Source organism: Emydura macquarii, unplaced genomic scaffold, assembly GCF_026122565.2.
Source record: "Emydura macquarii macquarii isolate MOO-44397 ecotype Brisbane River unplaced genomic scaffold, CSIRO-AGI_Emac_v2 contig_1253, whole genome shotgun sequence".
Taxonomy (NCBI): Eukaryota; Metazoa; Chordata; order Testudines; family Chelidae; genus Emydura; species Emydura macquarii.
The window spans coordinates 13,596,924-13,613,840 of NW_027131390.1; the positions used below are offsets into that span (position 1 = coordinate 13,596,924).

General features: G+C 40.6%; 1 protein-coding gene across 3 annotated transcripts in view; it reads right to left on the reverse strand.

Annotated features, from left to right (window-relative positions):
- Positions 1-16,917, reverse strand: part of TENM1 (teneurin transmembrane protein 1) — a 428,532-nt gene that overhangs the window by 70,391 nt on the left and 341,224 nt on the right. For all 3 annotated transcript variants that reach the window (XM_067548198.1, XM_067548197.1, XM_067548199.1), the window contains 3 exons: positions 15,569-15,818; positions 14,291-14,311; positions 4,154-4,386 (listed from right to left, as the gene is read on the reverse strand). In XM_067548198.1, coding sequence (XP_067404299.1) covers positions 4,154-4,386; positions 14,291-14,311; positions 15,569-15,818 — 504 coding nt within the window. The remainder of the gene's footprint in view (positions 1-4,153; positions 4,387-14,290; positions 14,312-15,568; positions 15,819-16,917) is intronic.

A 16,917-nucleotide genomic window follows, 5' to 3' on the forward strand; every position in this document is an offset into this window, starting at 1 on the left:
GGCGAATCATAGCTGGGCTTGGCTCCCGGCTTCCGGCAAGAGCCCAGTGGGAGGGGAGGAGGGCGAGCAGCAGCTGGGCTCCGCAAGTGGCAGGGAGTGGCTCAGCTCCCCGTGAGTGAGAGCTCCCCAGCACACTTGCCCCTCCCCCCAGCATTCAACCGTTCTATTTTTAGAACGTTTAAACGGATTTTAAATTAAACTAATTTTTACATCCCTAGTCCCAATCTGGGGCTTGGGCCTACACTGCACTGTGCAGACTCAAGTCCAACCAGCTCTTTGTTTGTGGTGCAGTGGGGTAAAACTTGATTGTCCACCAAACTTGACTTTCTAGAGGAAAAAAAAATTAGCCTGTGAGATTGTAGGATATTTTTGGCGAACTCCCAAAGCACAAGTCCAGTGGGGCTGCATCTATTCTGGAAAGCAATCAGGCTTGAACCCTGGGTCCCAGCTTGACTTAGGCTTGGACCCTCCACTACCATTGGGTTCTGAGACAGTAAGATTTGTCTGTAGATGGAACCAGGGTTAGGCCTGAGTCTGAATGCTGGGTTTACACTGCAGTGTAGACATACCCTTAGTCACTTTTGAAAATGAGACTTAGGCTCCTAAGTCACTTAGTCTTTGAAATGCTAAGAGGAGCAACATCTAAATACCTTTATAATCTGGGCCTAATCCTCCTGTGAACTGGCTTTTTTAATTAGTCCCATTTTACAGATGGGATGGAATAATGTAGGAGAAGAGAAATTATGTGACTTGCCCAAGTAAACACAATGGATCAGCAACTGCTAATCACCAACCCTATTTCTTGTACCCAAGATACTATGAAAAACAATCTGGTAGTTGGTGACATTCAAGCGAGTGGAATTAAACCAATTATATAATCTTGTGTATTTCCTCCTTTGTTTTCAGTATCTACTTCTTTAATACATGTGTTCAGTTCATTGCAGATTGTATTTTATCCCCCCACCTTGTATCACTGCATATCCTTTTTAAGTACCTGCTCATCCATTACATGACTCATTAGTTTGAGTCCTCTGCAGTATTAAAGAAAGTTGCAGTAAAAATAATATATTCAAGATCAGGTTTCAACTACATCAACCATGCATGTTTAAAAGCATGTTACAAAGTCAATTCAAACTCACACATGATACTAAGGATTAATGCCCAGTCAACATCTTTGCTACCTTCCCCCATCCTTTACCTATTATATTGAAATGTTGATGAACAAAACTGAAAATGATTTTTATTATTAGCTGTAAAATAAAAGTTGGGGAAACTAGATCAAATAAAAGAGCTGACTGTAGGGACATGCTAAGGAGCATCACTCTATGAATTTCACTGTTGGCATTCATCTTTCTATTTTTTCCACAAATGGACATCTAAGTATAGTCACCTTCAGGTAATGATACTGAGGAAAATAAAATGGAATATTTTTAGAAGCTGCTGAAGGCTCTTGAATTATGTAATAAGCTTTCTTTTTTGTTTATTTGTACAATTATCATCAGATACTTTATAAGCGCTTGCAAGTCGGAAGCACTATATTAGGAAAGTCAATACAAGTATTAAAAAAACAAAAAAGTAAAATAATCTTTGAAACAGCTTTCATCCAGTGAAGATAAATAAATAAATAAGTAAACAAACAATAACAAACACACATTTGTGATTTTATATTTCTACACATCCGAGGGTCCACTGACTTTCAGATACATTGGCACTAGGGCTGGAAGGTGTAAATTCCAGCTTGAGGAGACATACCTGCACTAGCTTTGATCAAGGTAGCAAGCTAAAAACAGTGTATTGTGGTGGTGTGAGGAGCTGGCTACCCTGAGTATGTAAACATCCAATACATTAGTTACATACTCAAGGCAGCTAGCCCTCCCCCTGTCTCAAGCCACTGGAGCAACACTATTTTTAGCACACTATCTCAATCAGAGCTAGCTCAGGTATGTACTGTAGGTATGAAACAAGGTTCAAAGGGGGCAGGTGACAAAAGACCACAGGTAAGCACAAAAAAGGTGACCATAACAGAGGGCTAGATATTGGGGATGACATGGAAAATTACAATAGGGTCATAGCAATAACAAGAGGAAAACCAGTGGGGGAATCTGCTCAGCATCTTAGAGGTCTATACACATATACAAAACATATGAGAAACAAACAGGAAGAACTAGAAATATTAGTACATCAGCTAAATTATGACTTAATTGGTGCCACAAACACCTGGTAGGATAAGTCTCATAACTGGAATATTGATATAGAAGGGTACAGCTTGTTCAGGAAGGACAGGCAGGATAAAAAAGGGAGGAGGGGTTGCATTATACATCAAGAATATATACCCTTGTTCTGATGTGCAGAAGGAGGTGAGAGGCAGACCAGTTAAAGGCTCTGGGTAAAGATAAAAGGGGTAAACAAACAGGGATGAGGCCATGGTACGCCTCTACTACGGATCACCAAATCGCAAAGAGGAGTGATGAAGCATTTCTAGAACAAATAACAGATGAAATTATTATAAAGTGGGTACACAATTGGCTGAAAGTTGTGCAATCTCCATCATTGGAGGTTTTTCAGAACAGCTTGGAAAAACACTTGTCAGGGATGGTCTTAAAGGTTTACTTGGTCCTGCTTCAGCACAAGAGGGTGGATTTGATGACTTCTTGAGGTCCCTTCCAGCCCTACATTTCTATGAGTCTACTCTCAAGCTGGAATGTAACCCTCCAGCTCAAAGTGTAGACATATTATTACTTAAGTCCTACAACACACTTCTGAGGTAGGTATTACTGTACTCATTCTACATATGCGTAAACTGAGTCATAAAGATAATAATGAGTCATAGCTGCAGAGGTGGGAATAGAACCCATGAGTCATGACTTCCTGACCCCACTTATGTGCTGAACATCTTCTTTCCCAGGTATTATTTTTATGTGTCTTGTAATTAGTGTAAAGTTCATTCCTTTCTCAATTTAGTCTGCTCAAAATTTTACTCTTAGCAGCAGAAGGAGGAAAAGGCAGAACAAGAATAAGATAAGACAGTCAGGAAACAGGACAGATTTTTTTTCCATATCAACTTCTAAAAATGAAATGACAATAACGTGTCCAGTCCTAGAGGAACATATTACGGGTGGAATTTAGTAGGATAGTTTGGAAGATTAACATTTATTTGTACTTACCTTGCACTTACCATCCACCATTAAAGACGTGTTAATGTCACTCTGCGCTATAACTACAATATGTTACTAAGTAAGTCTTAAAACAGGGTTCATTGCTTGGCTTGGAAATGCATTTTAATTTTCTTCTGATCTACAGCTTTCTCTTACTAGCTCAGACAAAAATTCCAACTTTTCCTTAGAGCAATTCATTAAGCATTTGCAGGATGCTAAAAGCCATGAACAAATAGCACTTCACTTAGGTCTCTGTCATGTGCGGGTACAGAGTACCCTTCATTCCAATTGACTTGAATAGAAGTTGAGGTGGTCAGCTCCTTGCAGGATCAAGCCCTTATGCTGTGCTTTACAGTCATTTTAAGGCACAGTGCAAGGCTTCATACATATCCAGTTCCTGACGATACAATATTTACTTTGAAAGCCAAACGCTACATCAAACTTATTTTACTTAGAACAAGTGAGATATTGATAAGGTATAGTTAATGAGATTGGGCAAATTAGCGATCTCAAAATAAGCACTAACTGTGATGGATCCCAGTTTGAAGTACACTGATGCCTTGTGTTTTCCTTGGTGCGTATGACTAAATTCCATTAACATTATTAGGATTTACTTGTATGCATCAAGTGACATATTGGCCCTTACACCCATGGTGTCTGTCTGAAAGTTTAAATTTGAATTATGTTATTCTACTGTATAGCTGAATAAAATAGTTAAATAAAAACATCACCACAAAAGTAAAGAGAATATTTCTGTTATGTTAAACACAACTACAATTAAATACACAAGGGAACTTTGTGAACTGATTATTTAGATTGATTGTAATACTAACAAAGGAAAAGTTAACTTCCTTGAATCATGATGCACGAGGACAGGAGTATATGTCTCTTTAAATCCCATTTCATATAGCTAACTTCATCTGAGTTTCACTGTACTTAAGAAAATTTAAAAAATACAAACACAATTAAGGTAAACACTAAATATATTGTTTCCCTACCTCTAGGACTGTTGAGTGAAGCTTCTGATGCCCTCCCACCATCACCACAGTGACTCTGGTCAAACGGGAGGCATTGGTCACCTGTTCCTGCCACCACATCATAGTTCTTTGTCAAATCCTTTGTTTCACTGAGAGATTTCACTTTGTAGACTCTCCTGGTGTTGGTATCTGACAAGTAAAGGGATTCTGACACTGGGTCCACAGCCAGGTAGTACTTGTGAGCTGGACTTGTGCTAGGACAAAGAAGAGCAAAATCAAAAAATTAATTTGTTCATCTTTCTCCTTGTTTGTAGTATTTACTTTCAGTTGCATAAACCACATACAATCGGTCTTGTCTCATTTATCAAAAGTAGGATCACTTTTACATGTGCGCTAAGTGTCATTACTTTCAGCATTCAAAAACAAATCTACATCTTACATGAAAGCAGAAGGGTGCACTACTATTCTGAGAACAAATATCCACTTCTGATTATTTTTAACTTTATTTAATCATTTAGAAAGATGATGGTGTGAAATGTGGTGCATTAATTCATTCCTGGTACATTTTCAGGAGCAAGGCGGAAGGCCAAGTATCATTAATGCAACTAGGCATGAATTAATGCATAATTCATGCACTGGATTGACTAATTGAGATTATGAAACATTATTTTAAAATATTTATATATGATAATTAAGTGATGAGGCTCAAATTCTAATTGGTGAACTGGGCTGCATCTCATTAGCCAATCAGATTATTTGTTTCCTCTCTGACTGTTTTATAATCCATGTCAGTTCGGGGAAGATGGCAAGTAGCACAGACAATGGCCCTAGTCCTGGTAAAGTTGCAGGCATCTTGCAAACTTTGGCTAACAGTGGTCCTGGTTACGAGAAGGGATCAGTGTGGACAGACTCTGAAGCCTATGCAGACGGTCACTGAAATCAAGGGGACTCAACATGATCAGGATCATCGTTAGCCAACTTTTGTAAAAGTTCCAAGCACTTCCAGAGACTCAACGGATTTTTTACCACCAGAAATGGATTCCTGATCTACTTTCACTTCTGATCTACTTCTACTTCTGGAAAACTTCTAAAATATTTACAAAAACACAGCAATGGTCTCTCTGGAGGGATAATTTCTGGCAGTCAACTATACTAGAATCTTTACAGAGTCAGAGGCCTGGTCTACACTGCTGCACTGGGTCGACAGGAGATACACAAGCTACGTACTGTAGAAGGTGTATCTCTTGTTGACTTACTTACGCTCCCTTACTGTGGCGTCTTCATTACACTGTGCCAAAGGGAAATGTCCTCCGGTTGACGCAGCATTACTCTTTTCCAAGGGGTAGAGTTACTGTGTCAAACAGAGAGCACTTCCAGGATCAATTGAGTGGGTCTCCTCTATCCACTCAATCGATCCTGCTGCGTTGATCTGTGGAGCCTAATGCAGCGGAATCCATGTAGACGTATCCAGAGAGTTTAAGGCCAGAAGGGACCATCAGATCATAGTATGATCTCCTTCACATCACAGGCCACAGAACCCGAACCAGTTACTGAGACCAGTATCCTGGATCAGCTTAACGAAGTGGTTTTCAACTTTTTTTCATTTGCGGACCCCTTTGGAAATCTTAGACACAGTTTGCAGACACCTAGGGATTTGCAAACTACTGTTTGACAATCACTGGACTAAAATATTACAGCTCTCAGGAGACTAAACTATTATGTTCCACAGACAGAGAACAGGAGGGAATGAGGCAATGGCAGGGAATTGATTTGTTGACATATACCCAGATTATCCTAGCAAGTGATCCATATCCCATACTGCAGACGAAGGCAAAATCATGACAATCTGATCTGGGGGAAAAATTTCTTCCCAACCTCAAAAATGGCAATCAGTTTGACCCTGAGCATGTGAGCAAGACCCATCAGTCAAGCATCTGAAAAAGAGAATTCTCCAATGTTTCTGGAACATTCCTCAAGGCCAGTCTGTGGTTTTCTGTTTTTTAATTCACCATATTTAAATTTCTTACTGAAACTCACTCTTTGTTAAAATATTCAACTCTCATGCAGTTCAAAGAGACACTGTGAAAAAAATCACATTTCTTTCAGGAAAATAGTGTTTTACTACTATTGGAACTATTGTTACTGTGAATACCTGATATTAATGTAATGGATAGAGATGATAGAAAAGCTGTGTTTCTCTATTTTGTCAGTATATTTACCTGGTGTATTCGACAATGGTTTGTGTACACCAGTTTCCCCTGTTTGTGTGGGACTTTCACACAACATGGAAGAGAAAAAACAATATAAAGAAAATGCAACTGTAAAATTACCACACTTGGCTGACCAGGTGTAGTGCCTGAAAGTACTTTTAATGCCTCTTTTTTTGGTAAACTGACTAGATTTCAAGTAGATGGAGTCATTTTAAATATGAAACCTTTGACTGACTAAAGGAGATAACTAAGTTTTATTGACCGTTTATTAGGTGGTCCCTACATCACTGGGCAAAGTTACAGACCAATGGAAAAGTATGTTATGAACTATATTGGTAAGGGATATGAACAGATATGTATTCTTTGCTCCATTTCTTCTAGGTTGTTAGTTTATTTGGTGCTTCTGTGCAACTTTGTACATTGCTGCAACTCCTCTACTAAAGGGTCAGTTAGAATCTCTTATTTCCATTGATAAGAGACTATAAGAAGTCTGTGACATAAATTTGATAGTTAGAGCATGATCCTGTAAGGTGCTTAGAAAAAAAGGTTACTCACACTGTGCAGTAACTGAAGATCTTCGTGATGTGTCCCCCTGTAGGTGCTCCAATTCAGGTGTTAGTGCATCATGATGCCATTGATTGGAGAATTTCGGCAGCAGAGTCTGTCTGGGTCATGCATGCGCTTTGGTTGTCTCGCGCTCCTCCCTCTCACCATGACCAGACCCTCTCAGTGCCTTCTCTGCCGTAGAGTCTGTAGTATGAATGCTGAAGTAGAGGGAGGGGGTGGGTTGTGGAACACTCATAGGGTCTTCTTCGAGTGATGTCCCTGTGGGTGCTCCACTTCAGGTGACTGTAGAGAAGTGCCCCATTGTGGATGGGAGGGGCTTCAGAATTGTTTGAGTGACCGATAACACTCTGGAGCCTAACAGTGTATCCGAGCCTCAGCTCTGTGTGATGGTGTAATATTTTGTGAATGCATGTTCAAAGGCCCAGTTCGCAACCCTACATATGTCTGGAACTTGTACATTATTCAGAAAAGCGACTGAGGTTGCTATTGATCTCATGGAGTGGGTTCTGATCCCCAATGGTGGTTGTATTTTCTTTTGCTGGTAGCATAGGTGGATGCAGCTAGACATCTATTTGGAAAGTCTCTGTATGGATATAGTGGAACCTTTAGATCAGTCTGTTGTGGAGATGAAAAATCTTGAGGATTTACGGAAAGGTTTAGTCCTGTCCAGGTAGAATGCCAGCGCTCATCTGACATCTAGTGTATACAGGATGGTATCTTGTTTACTCCCATGTGGCTTGGGGTAAAATGTAGGAAGATGAATCGGTTGATTCATGTGAATGGACGATGCTACTTTAGGAACTTGGGGTGATCTTGTCCATGAAAAATATGGTATGTGGAGATTGAGCCACGAGGGCTTCATTAGCTCACTCGCCTTGCAGAACTAATAGTGACCAAAAACTCTACTTTCAATGAGGGGTGTATTAAGAAGTATGTAGCTAGTGGTTCGAACGGAAGGTCAGTGAGACCTCTTAATACTAAGTCTTGTTGGTGCATACATTTTTCTGGTTGTGTCCACCAGTGTAGGAACTCTGACTTTCATGGGCTGTGTCAGGTGTTTGTTCATGCTGTGCTTATTTAGTATGTAGACCGAATGCAGCCAACCCTGTAGGCAGTGCATATGCAGTTGTGCTTATCTTACAACAAAAGTGGTGGTTGATATATGCCCCAGTAGGCAGGTAGGCATTGATATGCGTGGGCTGTCCACGATTACTGTAATGAGATTTGTCAATGTCAAGAATCTCTTCATTGGTAGTGATGCTCCCTCTGGCCTCTATGGAATTCGAGGTGTGTTCCAATGAATTCCAATTACTATATGGATGTTAGGGTTGACTTCTGTTCCTTTATCTGTAACCCTAGGTTCTGAAAGAGACTGATGGTCTTCTGAGTACTGTCTATTGACTCTGATCAAGTGGGGCTTTTTAGTAGGCAGTTGTCAAGATAAGGGAATATTATTATCCCTTGTTTGCGTAAGTGTGCTGCTACTACCACAAAGGTCTTGGAGAATACCCATGGTGCTGTGGAGAGGTCGATGATAGTATTCTATATTGATAATGGTCTGTTCCTAGTGTGAAGCGAAGGAACTTCTGTGAGCTGGGTGTATCATGATGTGGAAGTAAGTGTCTTGTATGTCAAGGACTGAAAACCAATCCCCCTTTTCCAGCAGTGGAATTATCATGGCCAGTATGACCATCTTGAATCTTTGGACTTGTACAAACTTGTTGAGCTTTTTGAAATCTAGAATGGGTCTCCATCCTCCACTTCTCTTCTGCATTGTGGAGGAACTTGCTCCACACCACCTAACTGTAGAAGGTGGTTTACTTCTTGTCATAGAAGGTGCTCAGGAGAAGGGTCCATGAAGAGGGTGGCATTGATGTGAAGGGGATGAAGTAGCCCAATTGTATAATCTCTAGGGCCCATTTATTAATGGTAAGTGATGTCCAGGTGAGGTAAAAAGGCATAATCGATGGCTAAAGATCTGGTTTATGTTAGGTACTGGCACTGACAGGCGGGGAAAGTCATTCAGGCCCGTGACCAAATTTTCAAAATTGTTATTTTGCTGACGTTGGTTGTGACATGGATGACTGGGTTTGGAATAGTCTATGTCTTTGAGGTCTTTGTTGTCGTCTCTGAGATCAAATTGTCTTTGATGACATGGGAATGAAATGTCTCTGCAGCGCTGATAAGGCTAGAAGTACACTGCATCCTGCAAGCTCATTACATTAGTCTGTCAATTTAACAAAGAAATTGATATGCACCAGCTCTGCTATCTGTTGGTACTGATGAGACTGTCAGCACCGATGGTGGGGGCATAGCCACCGATGAGGGTCTCGGTGCCATGGTTTTCACCAGAGTCGATGGTGCCATAGATGAGGAGTCAGATTTGCATCTTGACTCCTTTCTCTTTTGATGGGGCTCAGCAGCAGTCCCAGTGCAGAGATGCCCAGTGTCTCAAAGGTACTCACCCTTGCGGTGGACTGCACTGAGAAGAGCTACCTGAGAGGACAATGCTTCCTTTTAGGCAGCTCTCTCTGCAGTGAGGTAGTGGCTCTTTTCCTTGATCTTTTAGAGGAATGAGCTTTGTCTTTAGCTTATGGTGATGTTCCTGAGGATTCTCCCATAGATGGAGTTCTTTGTCCTTGGTCAGAGGCCAGTCAGAGGGATTTCTCCATCAGAATAAGTTTCAGGCGGAATTCTCGATCCCACCTGGCTCTGGCCTTCAAATCTGTGCTGTGAGTGCACTTTTGGGGGATGTGAGACTCCCTGAGGCAATGGCCGCAAAGACAATGACCATCTGAGATGGGCATGGCATCTTGGCAGGAGCTGCATCTTTTGAAACCTGGGGAACCAGGCATTGTTGAATGTATTCCCGCTCAGGAGGAAACTGAAGTAAAGAGAAATGTTTTTTAAACTAACTTACTACGAAAAATAAATTTTTGAGTAAACTACTAGTAACTATACTACTAACTATAACTATTTAACCTGTTTTCTCTAGGTCTGTCAAATGCTGTGACGCTGCTTCGAAGCTCCGTCTCAGAACAGGGATGGTTGAGAAGGAACTGAGAGGGTCCGGCTGCGCGCGCAAGAGACGAGGTGCTAATGGCGCTGTGAGACAACCAATGAGCGACGCAGACAGACAGTGCTGCTGAAATTCTCCGAGCAACAGCGCTGGGACACACCAACACCACAGGGACATCACTTGAAGAAGAATCCTCAACTCCCACTGACATCCACAGGAATGGCATACTCAGCGCCTCACAGAATCAGGTAATAAACTAGGCTAGTATAATCCTGATCATAAGCGTTTATGAAAAGAAGAAGGCATGGGGAGAGAGAGAGAGAGATACTGATGGATCGAATAGAAGGATGTAAGATATGGATAAAGGAAGGGGAATTGAAAGAAGCAATCGGGGGGAGGGCTAAGTGGAGAATATAGTAAAAGCTGAATTGAAGTTTGTCACTATTCTGAAGATAATATTTCTAACAAAAATTTTAATTAAGAAAGGCTGTTTCTAGTGTTTGCAGCTGAAGTTCAAGAGAGATTCGGTATGACCAAACAAAAGATTCTCCATAAAACACCAGTATGGAAAAATTTCTTATAAGAATTCAAGATGTTAAATAAATGTACTTTATTCATCTTGTAAAAATCACAAAGTACTAGAGGACCTTATGTACTTTCCTCTTAGATATGTTTTCTGTCATCATTATGATTAGGTTTAATATACCGGCTATTAGAAACCTCTTCATGTTATCTATATTTAAAATCTTAAATGCTAAAATGTTTGAATTTAAATATTACTAGCAGAGATGGGCTACAAGCAAATACTTCTGATCTTATGGGAAGTTTGGAATCATATCCAGACCCGAGCCAATTTTTTAATTAGCAATGCTAAAAACTGTACCAAGTAGATTAATAAAGCAAAATTAGCAATGATTCATTTTAGAACTAATTATTCCCTTCCCTTAGTTCTTTATCTTTATTCTCACTCCACTTCACCAGTTGCCAAACAGCTTTATTACCAGATGTTAAGATCCCAATTACATAAAATCAAGAAAACAAACAGGACCACTCTGACCTCACACAGTCAAAAAATTTCCTAAGTTTTTCCATACTAAGAATATTAATCTTTTTAAACTGAAATGTCTTCAAATGAAACCAAATATTTCCAAAAATCCAAGTTACCCAAACCTGCTGGAATCCCATGCACCCCACAGTGCCATTCCATCTTTTAAAATAAACACAATTACCATGAAATTTCCGCTTGAGGAGAGGAAAGGAGAAAGAAGGAAAGGAAGGCATGTGACAGGTGCCAGTCACATTGCTTAATGGCAGGTACTCAGAGATGGTGCACATGGGTACGGTATAAGAATCAGAACAAAACAGAATATTCTCCATAAAGTGCTCATCAAAAGGAGACAGCTGAGCACCCAAAAAAGAATCTTTAGGACAGGACACAAAATCCATCACATGAATACACCTCACCCTCCCAATTACTACACTTACCCAAAATCTCCTCCCCTTCTGCCATCACATACATGAGATTGGAACTCGTCTATATGAGAAATTGCCTCTCTCCATGTGATATTGCTACAGAGGGAGCCCCCCCAACATAAATAAAAAAGGAAAGTTACTGAGAGGCGATTTTTTTGTGCAGCCTAATTCTCTCCAACACCAGGTCTCAAATTGCCTGAATCTTTTAACCTTCAAGGAACATTCTGAAGTTCATCTTTTCCCCCTACTTTTCAGGAGGAAGGACTGTGTTGAGGGCTGGAATTTGGAAGACCTTTCCCCCCTTGCACAGCTATGCTGTCAGCAGCCAAAATTATAGAGCTTCTGCTTCCTGAGTTCAAGGTATAGGGATCACAACATTATTAGTGTTACTCAACACTGCAGCTTGGGCATGGGTGAAGGGAGTGGTGGCCTTGCCTCCCCTCTGCACCAGTCAGCAACATGCATTGGCATCTGGAGGCATGTTGCAACTATTAAGGGGCTAGATTATTGCCTTTCCTTGTGAGGAGAGGAGGGATGTTGGGGGAGGAAGGAATGAGCCTTGAAAGGGTGGGCCACAATACACCTATGCAGGGGTGGGCTATAATTGCAGTCCTTCTGTTAGGGAAGCACAGGAACCACTGTCCTACATCCTTTGGAAGTTTGGATATGCAAACCCACCTCAAATTGGGTGGGAAGGAAGCAGGGCCACAGCCCTGCACTCCTTCTGCATGAGTTTGAAGAGCTCGCTGAGCATCCTCAGGCAGGGTGCTCTGTGGAGTTCCAGGGGCTCATTCTGTGGCAATCTGACTCCACGTTGCAGTTTACCCAGACTGTCCCTGAGGGGATAGTGGTTGCTCCTGCATGTGCTCTCTAGTAGCCTGGAAGCATTCTGCATTCCTCTGTCCTCCCTAGGAAGAAAGTCTCGTGCCTACCCACACCTGCTCCTAATGTAAAGTGGCTGTGGCTTTTAAAGCCACAAAAAAGCGGAGTCCAGTAAGAACTGTAAACAGCCTTTCCATAACCTCATTGCCTGTATTATCTCAAAGTGATGTGCTCCAATTTACCACAAATCTCTTCATTTAAGCCAGTAAAAACAATATAGCTTTGCAAATAGGCAATTAATACTTACAATTAATACCCAACAGCACTTTAGTGGGAAGCAATTTGACAAGTAACTTAATTTAACCAAGGTTTAAGCCTATCCAAAGAAGCTAGTGTATTTTGTACTAGTGCACTGGTATTTAGAAAATTCATTTCAGAACAGGAAGCAAAAATTAAAACCCTGATTAATACCATTTTGGTGACAATGGTCATTCCAGAGTGAACAAATTCAATTTTCCTCTTTCAACTTGTAAAATTTAGAAGGACTTTGACAGGTTTAATACATGACAAATGGAAACAATCATTAAAACAAACTGTGGAGATGCATGCAATTAGCCAGGAATGGTCACTTTAATATCTTTCTATTACGCTTTTGTCGTAAAATGCCTGGAAGATGATATCTTTGATAAGGAAGGTGGAAAGCAAACGATCATATTCAATAATATGATTGTGGCTAAAACCTAATAACAATTGTCATGGCAGCCCTCAAAACATACTATGCTATGCAGTCATCAAAATGGGATGCATCAATCCTGGTTCATTTATCTGCTTTTTCAAATAATATATTAGGAGGCTGAAGAGCTTGTTTTCTAAGGAAAGCGCAGCTTTCTGTTCTTCCTAACCCCTTTTAGGTCATTTCTATGGGCTAGATTGTAACAGCCTTCTTAGTCACATAGGGGAAGTAAGGGCCCTACACACTCCTTACTCCAATACTCAACCAAGACTCTACCTGTAGTGAGGAGAGCAAGGCCTACTCGCCCAGTGCATCCTGCAGCATGCAAATGGGTGGAGGGTATGGGAAGAACCTTTGTACACTTTTCCCTTCTCCCCTCACACCTAACTTGCTGACTGGCATTGATGACTGGACACACAGTGAGGACTGAGATGCTCCATGAGAAAGGGGGAACTAACTTGCTTCCTCTACAGAGCAAAGGACAAGCAGGGGAGAAACTGTGACTCACCAAGGGCAGGTCTACACTGCACTAAGAGGTGTGACTGCAGTTGTGTGTGCAGACATACTGAGCTAGCTTTGATGTAGCTAGCTCAAACAGCAGCAGCAGTGAAGCTGTGGAGCATGGACTGATCAACCCTGCTCAGTATCTTGGGTAAAAGCTCAAGTGGCTGGCCTGTTCTGCCATCCCTGCTGCTGTGGCTTCACTGCTATTGTTATTCAAGTTAGTGAGATCAGAGCTAACTCGGGTAAATTTACATGTGCTGCAGTCACGCCTCTGACTGCAGTGTAGTCATACCCCCAGGCACAATTCTCTGGGCTGCTCATGGGGCAATTTAGCTATGCACTGCCCCTTATTGAGGGCAGTCTCTACAATTACAAGCTAGCTGTCCGATAATAAACTAGAGGCCTCTCTAGCTTCCTCTATAGATATTTATTTATTTTTCTATTTCTGAAATGCACCCATCCCAATTTCCCTAGGCAAGTGTATCTACAATATAATTCAAAATTCATATAGCAAAAGTTAATAAAATAAGTGAGTTACCTTTAACAATAACCTTAGTCACTCTTCAGGCTGAAAGCTTTACACTGTCCTTGCTGATTAAGCGCAGGCTCTTTTAGTTTAGTGGGGGAGGTGAGTCACGTAAAGTGAACAAACCTATGCTTCTCTAAAGCAAACAAAGCTGAATTTGATTTACATTCATATTTGTTAACCACACGTTTCTGTAAATCCATATTAAAAAAACCCTTTGTTTAGGAATATTCCTTGTTTCTTGTTTATGAATGATCCTTTAAATCAGTTGGATGCACGCATAACTCCACCGTGATTTACTTACCTATGTCTTGTATCTCTGTTCCTAATATGACAAATCAATCCAGGAGCCACAAGAAAAGTAAAACAACAAAGAATTAAAGAACAGTATCAGTATCAAAGAACAAACCAACATAATAATAACCTTCACGCTATTACTCACATAAACATATATCCATATGAAAACACAGCTAACTTTGTATACTGCCCCCAATGTAGATAACAAAGACATAAGGGTCATCATTCAACCTCCACTCCACTCATTTCTTCCCCTCTCAAATTCAGTTGCTTCCTTTCCACCACCCACAATACACATATCTCCACCTCATCCTAAGCAATTAATGTGTAACCTCACTCGAACCATGGTAGCTGGTTACATGATCACATGTTTTGATGAGTAATATAGGTTTAGTGTGGCCTCTGTAAATTACATGGTACATATTTCTGTGTGTGGTTCAGTATTGGTAAGTAAGGGCTTGATCCTGAAAAATGCTCTCCACTGACCTCAACATGAGTTAATGGCATCCAGAACCTGGTAGGATAAAGCTTTAAATAAGGAGGTTGCAGAGTGCAAATGGTAAATGTGAGACATGCTTTATGGTAATGTTTAGGGGCCAAAACTATTTTATAGCTGCCTATAGTGTCCCTTACAGTGAAACTGGGTAAAGTGTCACTTACAGGAGGTTAGCTGTGGCAGGGCAGCTTTTTGGTGGCATAGCACTACCTGGATTGACAGATCATAGTTTGGAATGCCCCTGGCCTGGGCCTCTCTCAGCTTCAGTGAACTCTACACTGCTGTGCTTTCTAGAAGAGATGGGGAACAATTTAACTATATTTGGGTACTTCTGAACTTGATCTATCCACCTAGAGTACATGCAGGCAAAGTGGCTATTGCTATCACTGAGCTGTCATACATACCTGCTCCTCAACTCAAATATTCCGCCAAGAATTAAGTCGATTTCAAGAAAAAATGCTTTAAAATCTCATTTTATTTGAAAATCTAAATAGGAAAAATGTGAGGGAGGAAGACTAAGATTATCCAATTTGTAGATTTCTTGATTAATTAAGTGAAGCCTGTACTAAAGGACACCTAACATAGGCAACATTCCCCATCTTAAGTGGCCGCTTTAAGATTCACCCAAGGTTTCTAGGGTAAATTTGATATTAAGCGAGAAAGACACATCTCTTATAGGCAGTCAAATTTGGTTTGTCCCTTAAAAACATTTCACTGTATTTCTCATAGCTGTATCATGTTCATGTTAATAGACCTGACCACCAATCAATGAACTCCAGGATTTCCTACCTTAATTCTAAAATGCTAATGGAATTTCCTGAGGGAAAGATGCGTCTGACAAAATTGAAGTCTCCAATATACACACTGCCATCAGGACCAGAAGCCAAGGCAACTGGGGCAAAGAGTTTGCTGCTGAGAGCAAGGCCATTGCAGGTGGAGCAGGAGACACTTCTCTGGTGTCCATTACCCATGACGGTTGAGATGACTGGTGGCTGCTGGGAAATGAACATGTTTTCTCCATTTCCTTTGTGTATGATCCCTAGACATGAGAGAAGAAAAATCAAGGTGACAAAAAAGCTCATATTACCTATTATAAACTAGTTGTGCTCAATCTTGCTATGATTTCATCATGCAGCAAATGTAAGTAGGGCTTCCATTTTTGGTTTCATTCATTCCACCTTCAGTTCCACATGGAAGGATCATTACCTGTAAAAGCTTGTTAAAACTAATTTTAAGATTCTCTAAAAATATTTCTCTGAGCCACACACTATCTGGACAAACTTTTATAATTCCAGAATTTTCACGTGTAGGTACGTAAAATTGTGTGACTAAATCTGTATTTTGTCACCTAAATAAGTGGCCTGGTTTTCAGAGGTGTGAACACTGACTTCAATTGGATCTGCAGATGCTCAGCATTTTTGAAAATCAGTCCACTTTATTTAGGTGAATAAACTTATTTTAATCTACTTATTTTTATTTAAATTACTAAAAGAGTCTTATCCAAGACTCTAGGCAATCTAATACATGACTGACAATACAATTAAATGTCAGCAGCATTAAAATGATGGTCGGCACACCCTCAGTCTTCTCCAAAAAGCCAGTCTAAGAGGTGTGTCTTGCGTAGCATGCCTGGAAAATCACTAAAATTCAGACTATTTTGGACCATGAGTGGGTTAGCAAGTTCCAGTCCTGAGTTATCTCTCTCTCGCTTTTATTTTTTAAAAGGATGGGAATCCAGCTCAAGCTTCCTTGCTGACTGCAACTCTGACAGTATGGCATAGTGAGAAAGGAGATCCCTCAGTCCCAGACCATTTAGGGTTTCAATACCTTAAACTCCACCTGGAGGCCAATAGGCAGTCAGTGCAGATCACAGAGCACCAGAGTCATATGCTTCCAGGAAGCACTTAAGTGTCATATTTTATATGCAGATTTAGAAAATGTTGGTATAAGTTCTTAAGAACCTTTGGCCCATCAAAATTGAAATAAAATGAGCTGGCAGAAAAAAAATGCAGGAGTTAAAATATTCTGCACCTTATCTTTGAATTTGACAATACAGGAGCAAAGCACTTAACATTTTCATTAAAGCACGTCCAGCTCTTTTAGAAAATATATTAAAAGGTTCTAAGAACTTTTCCCAA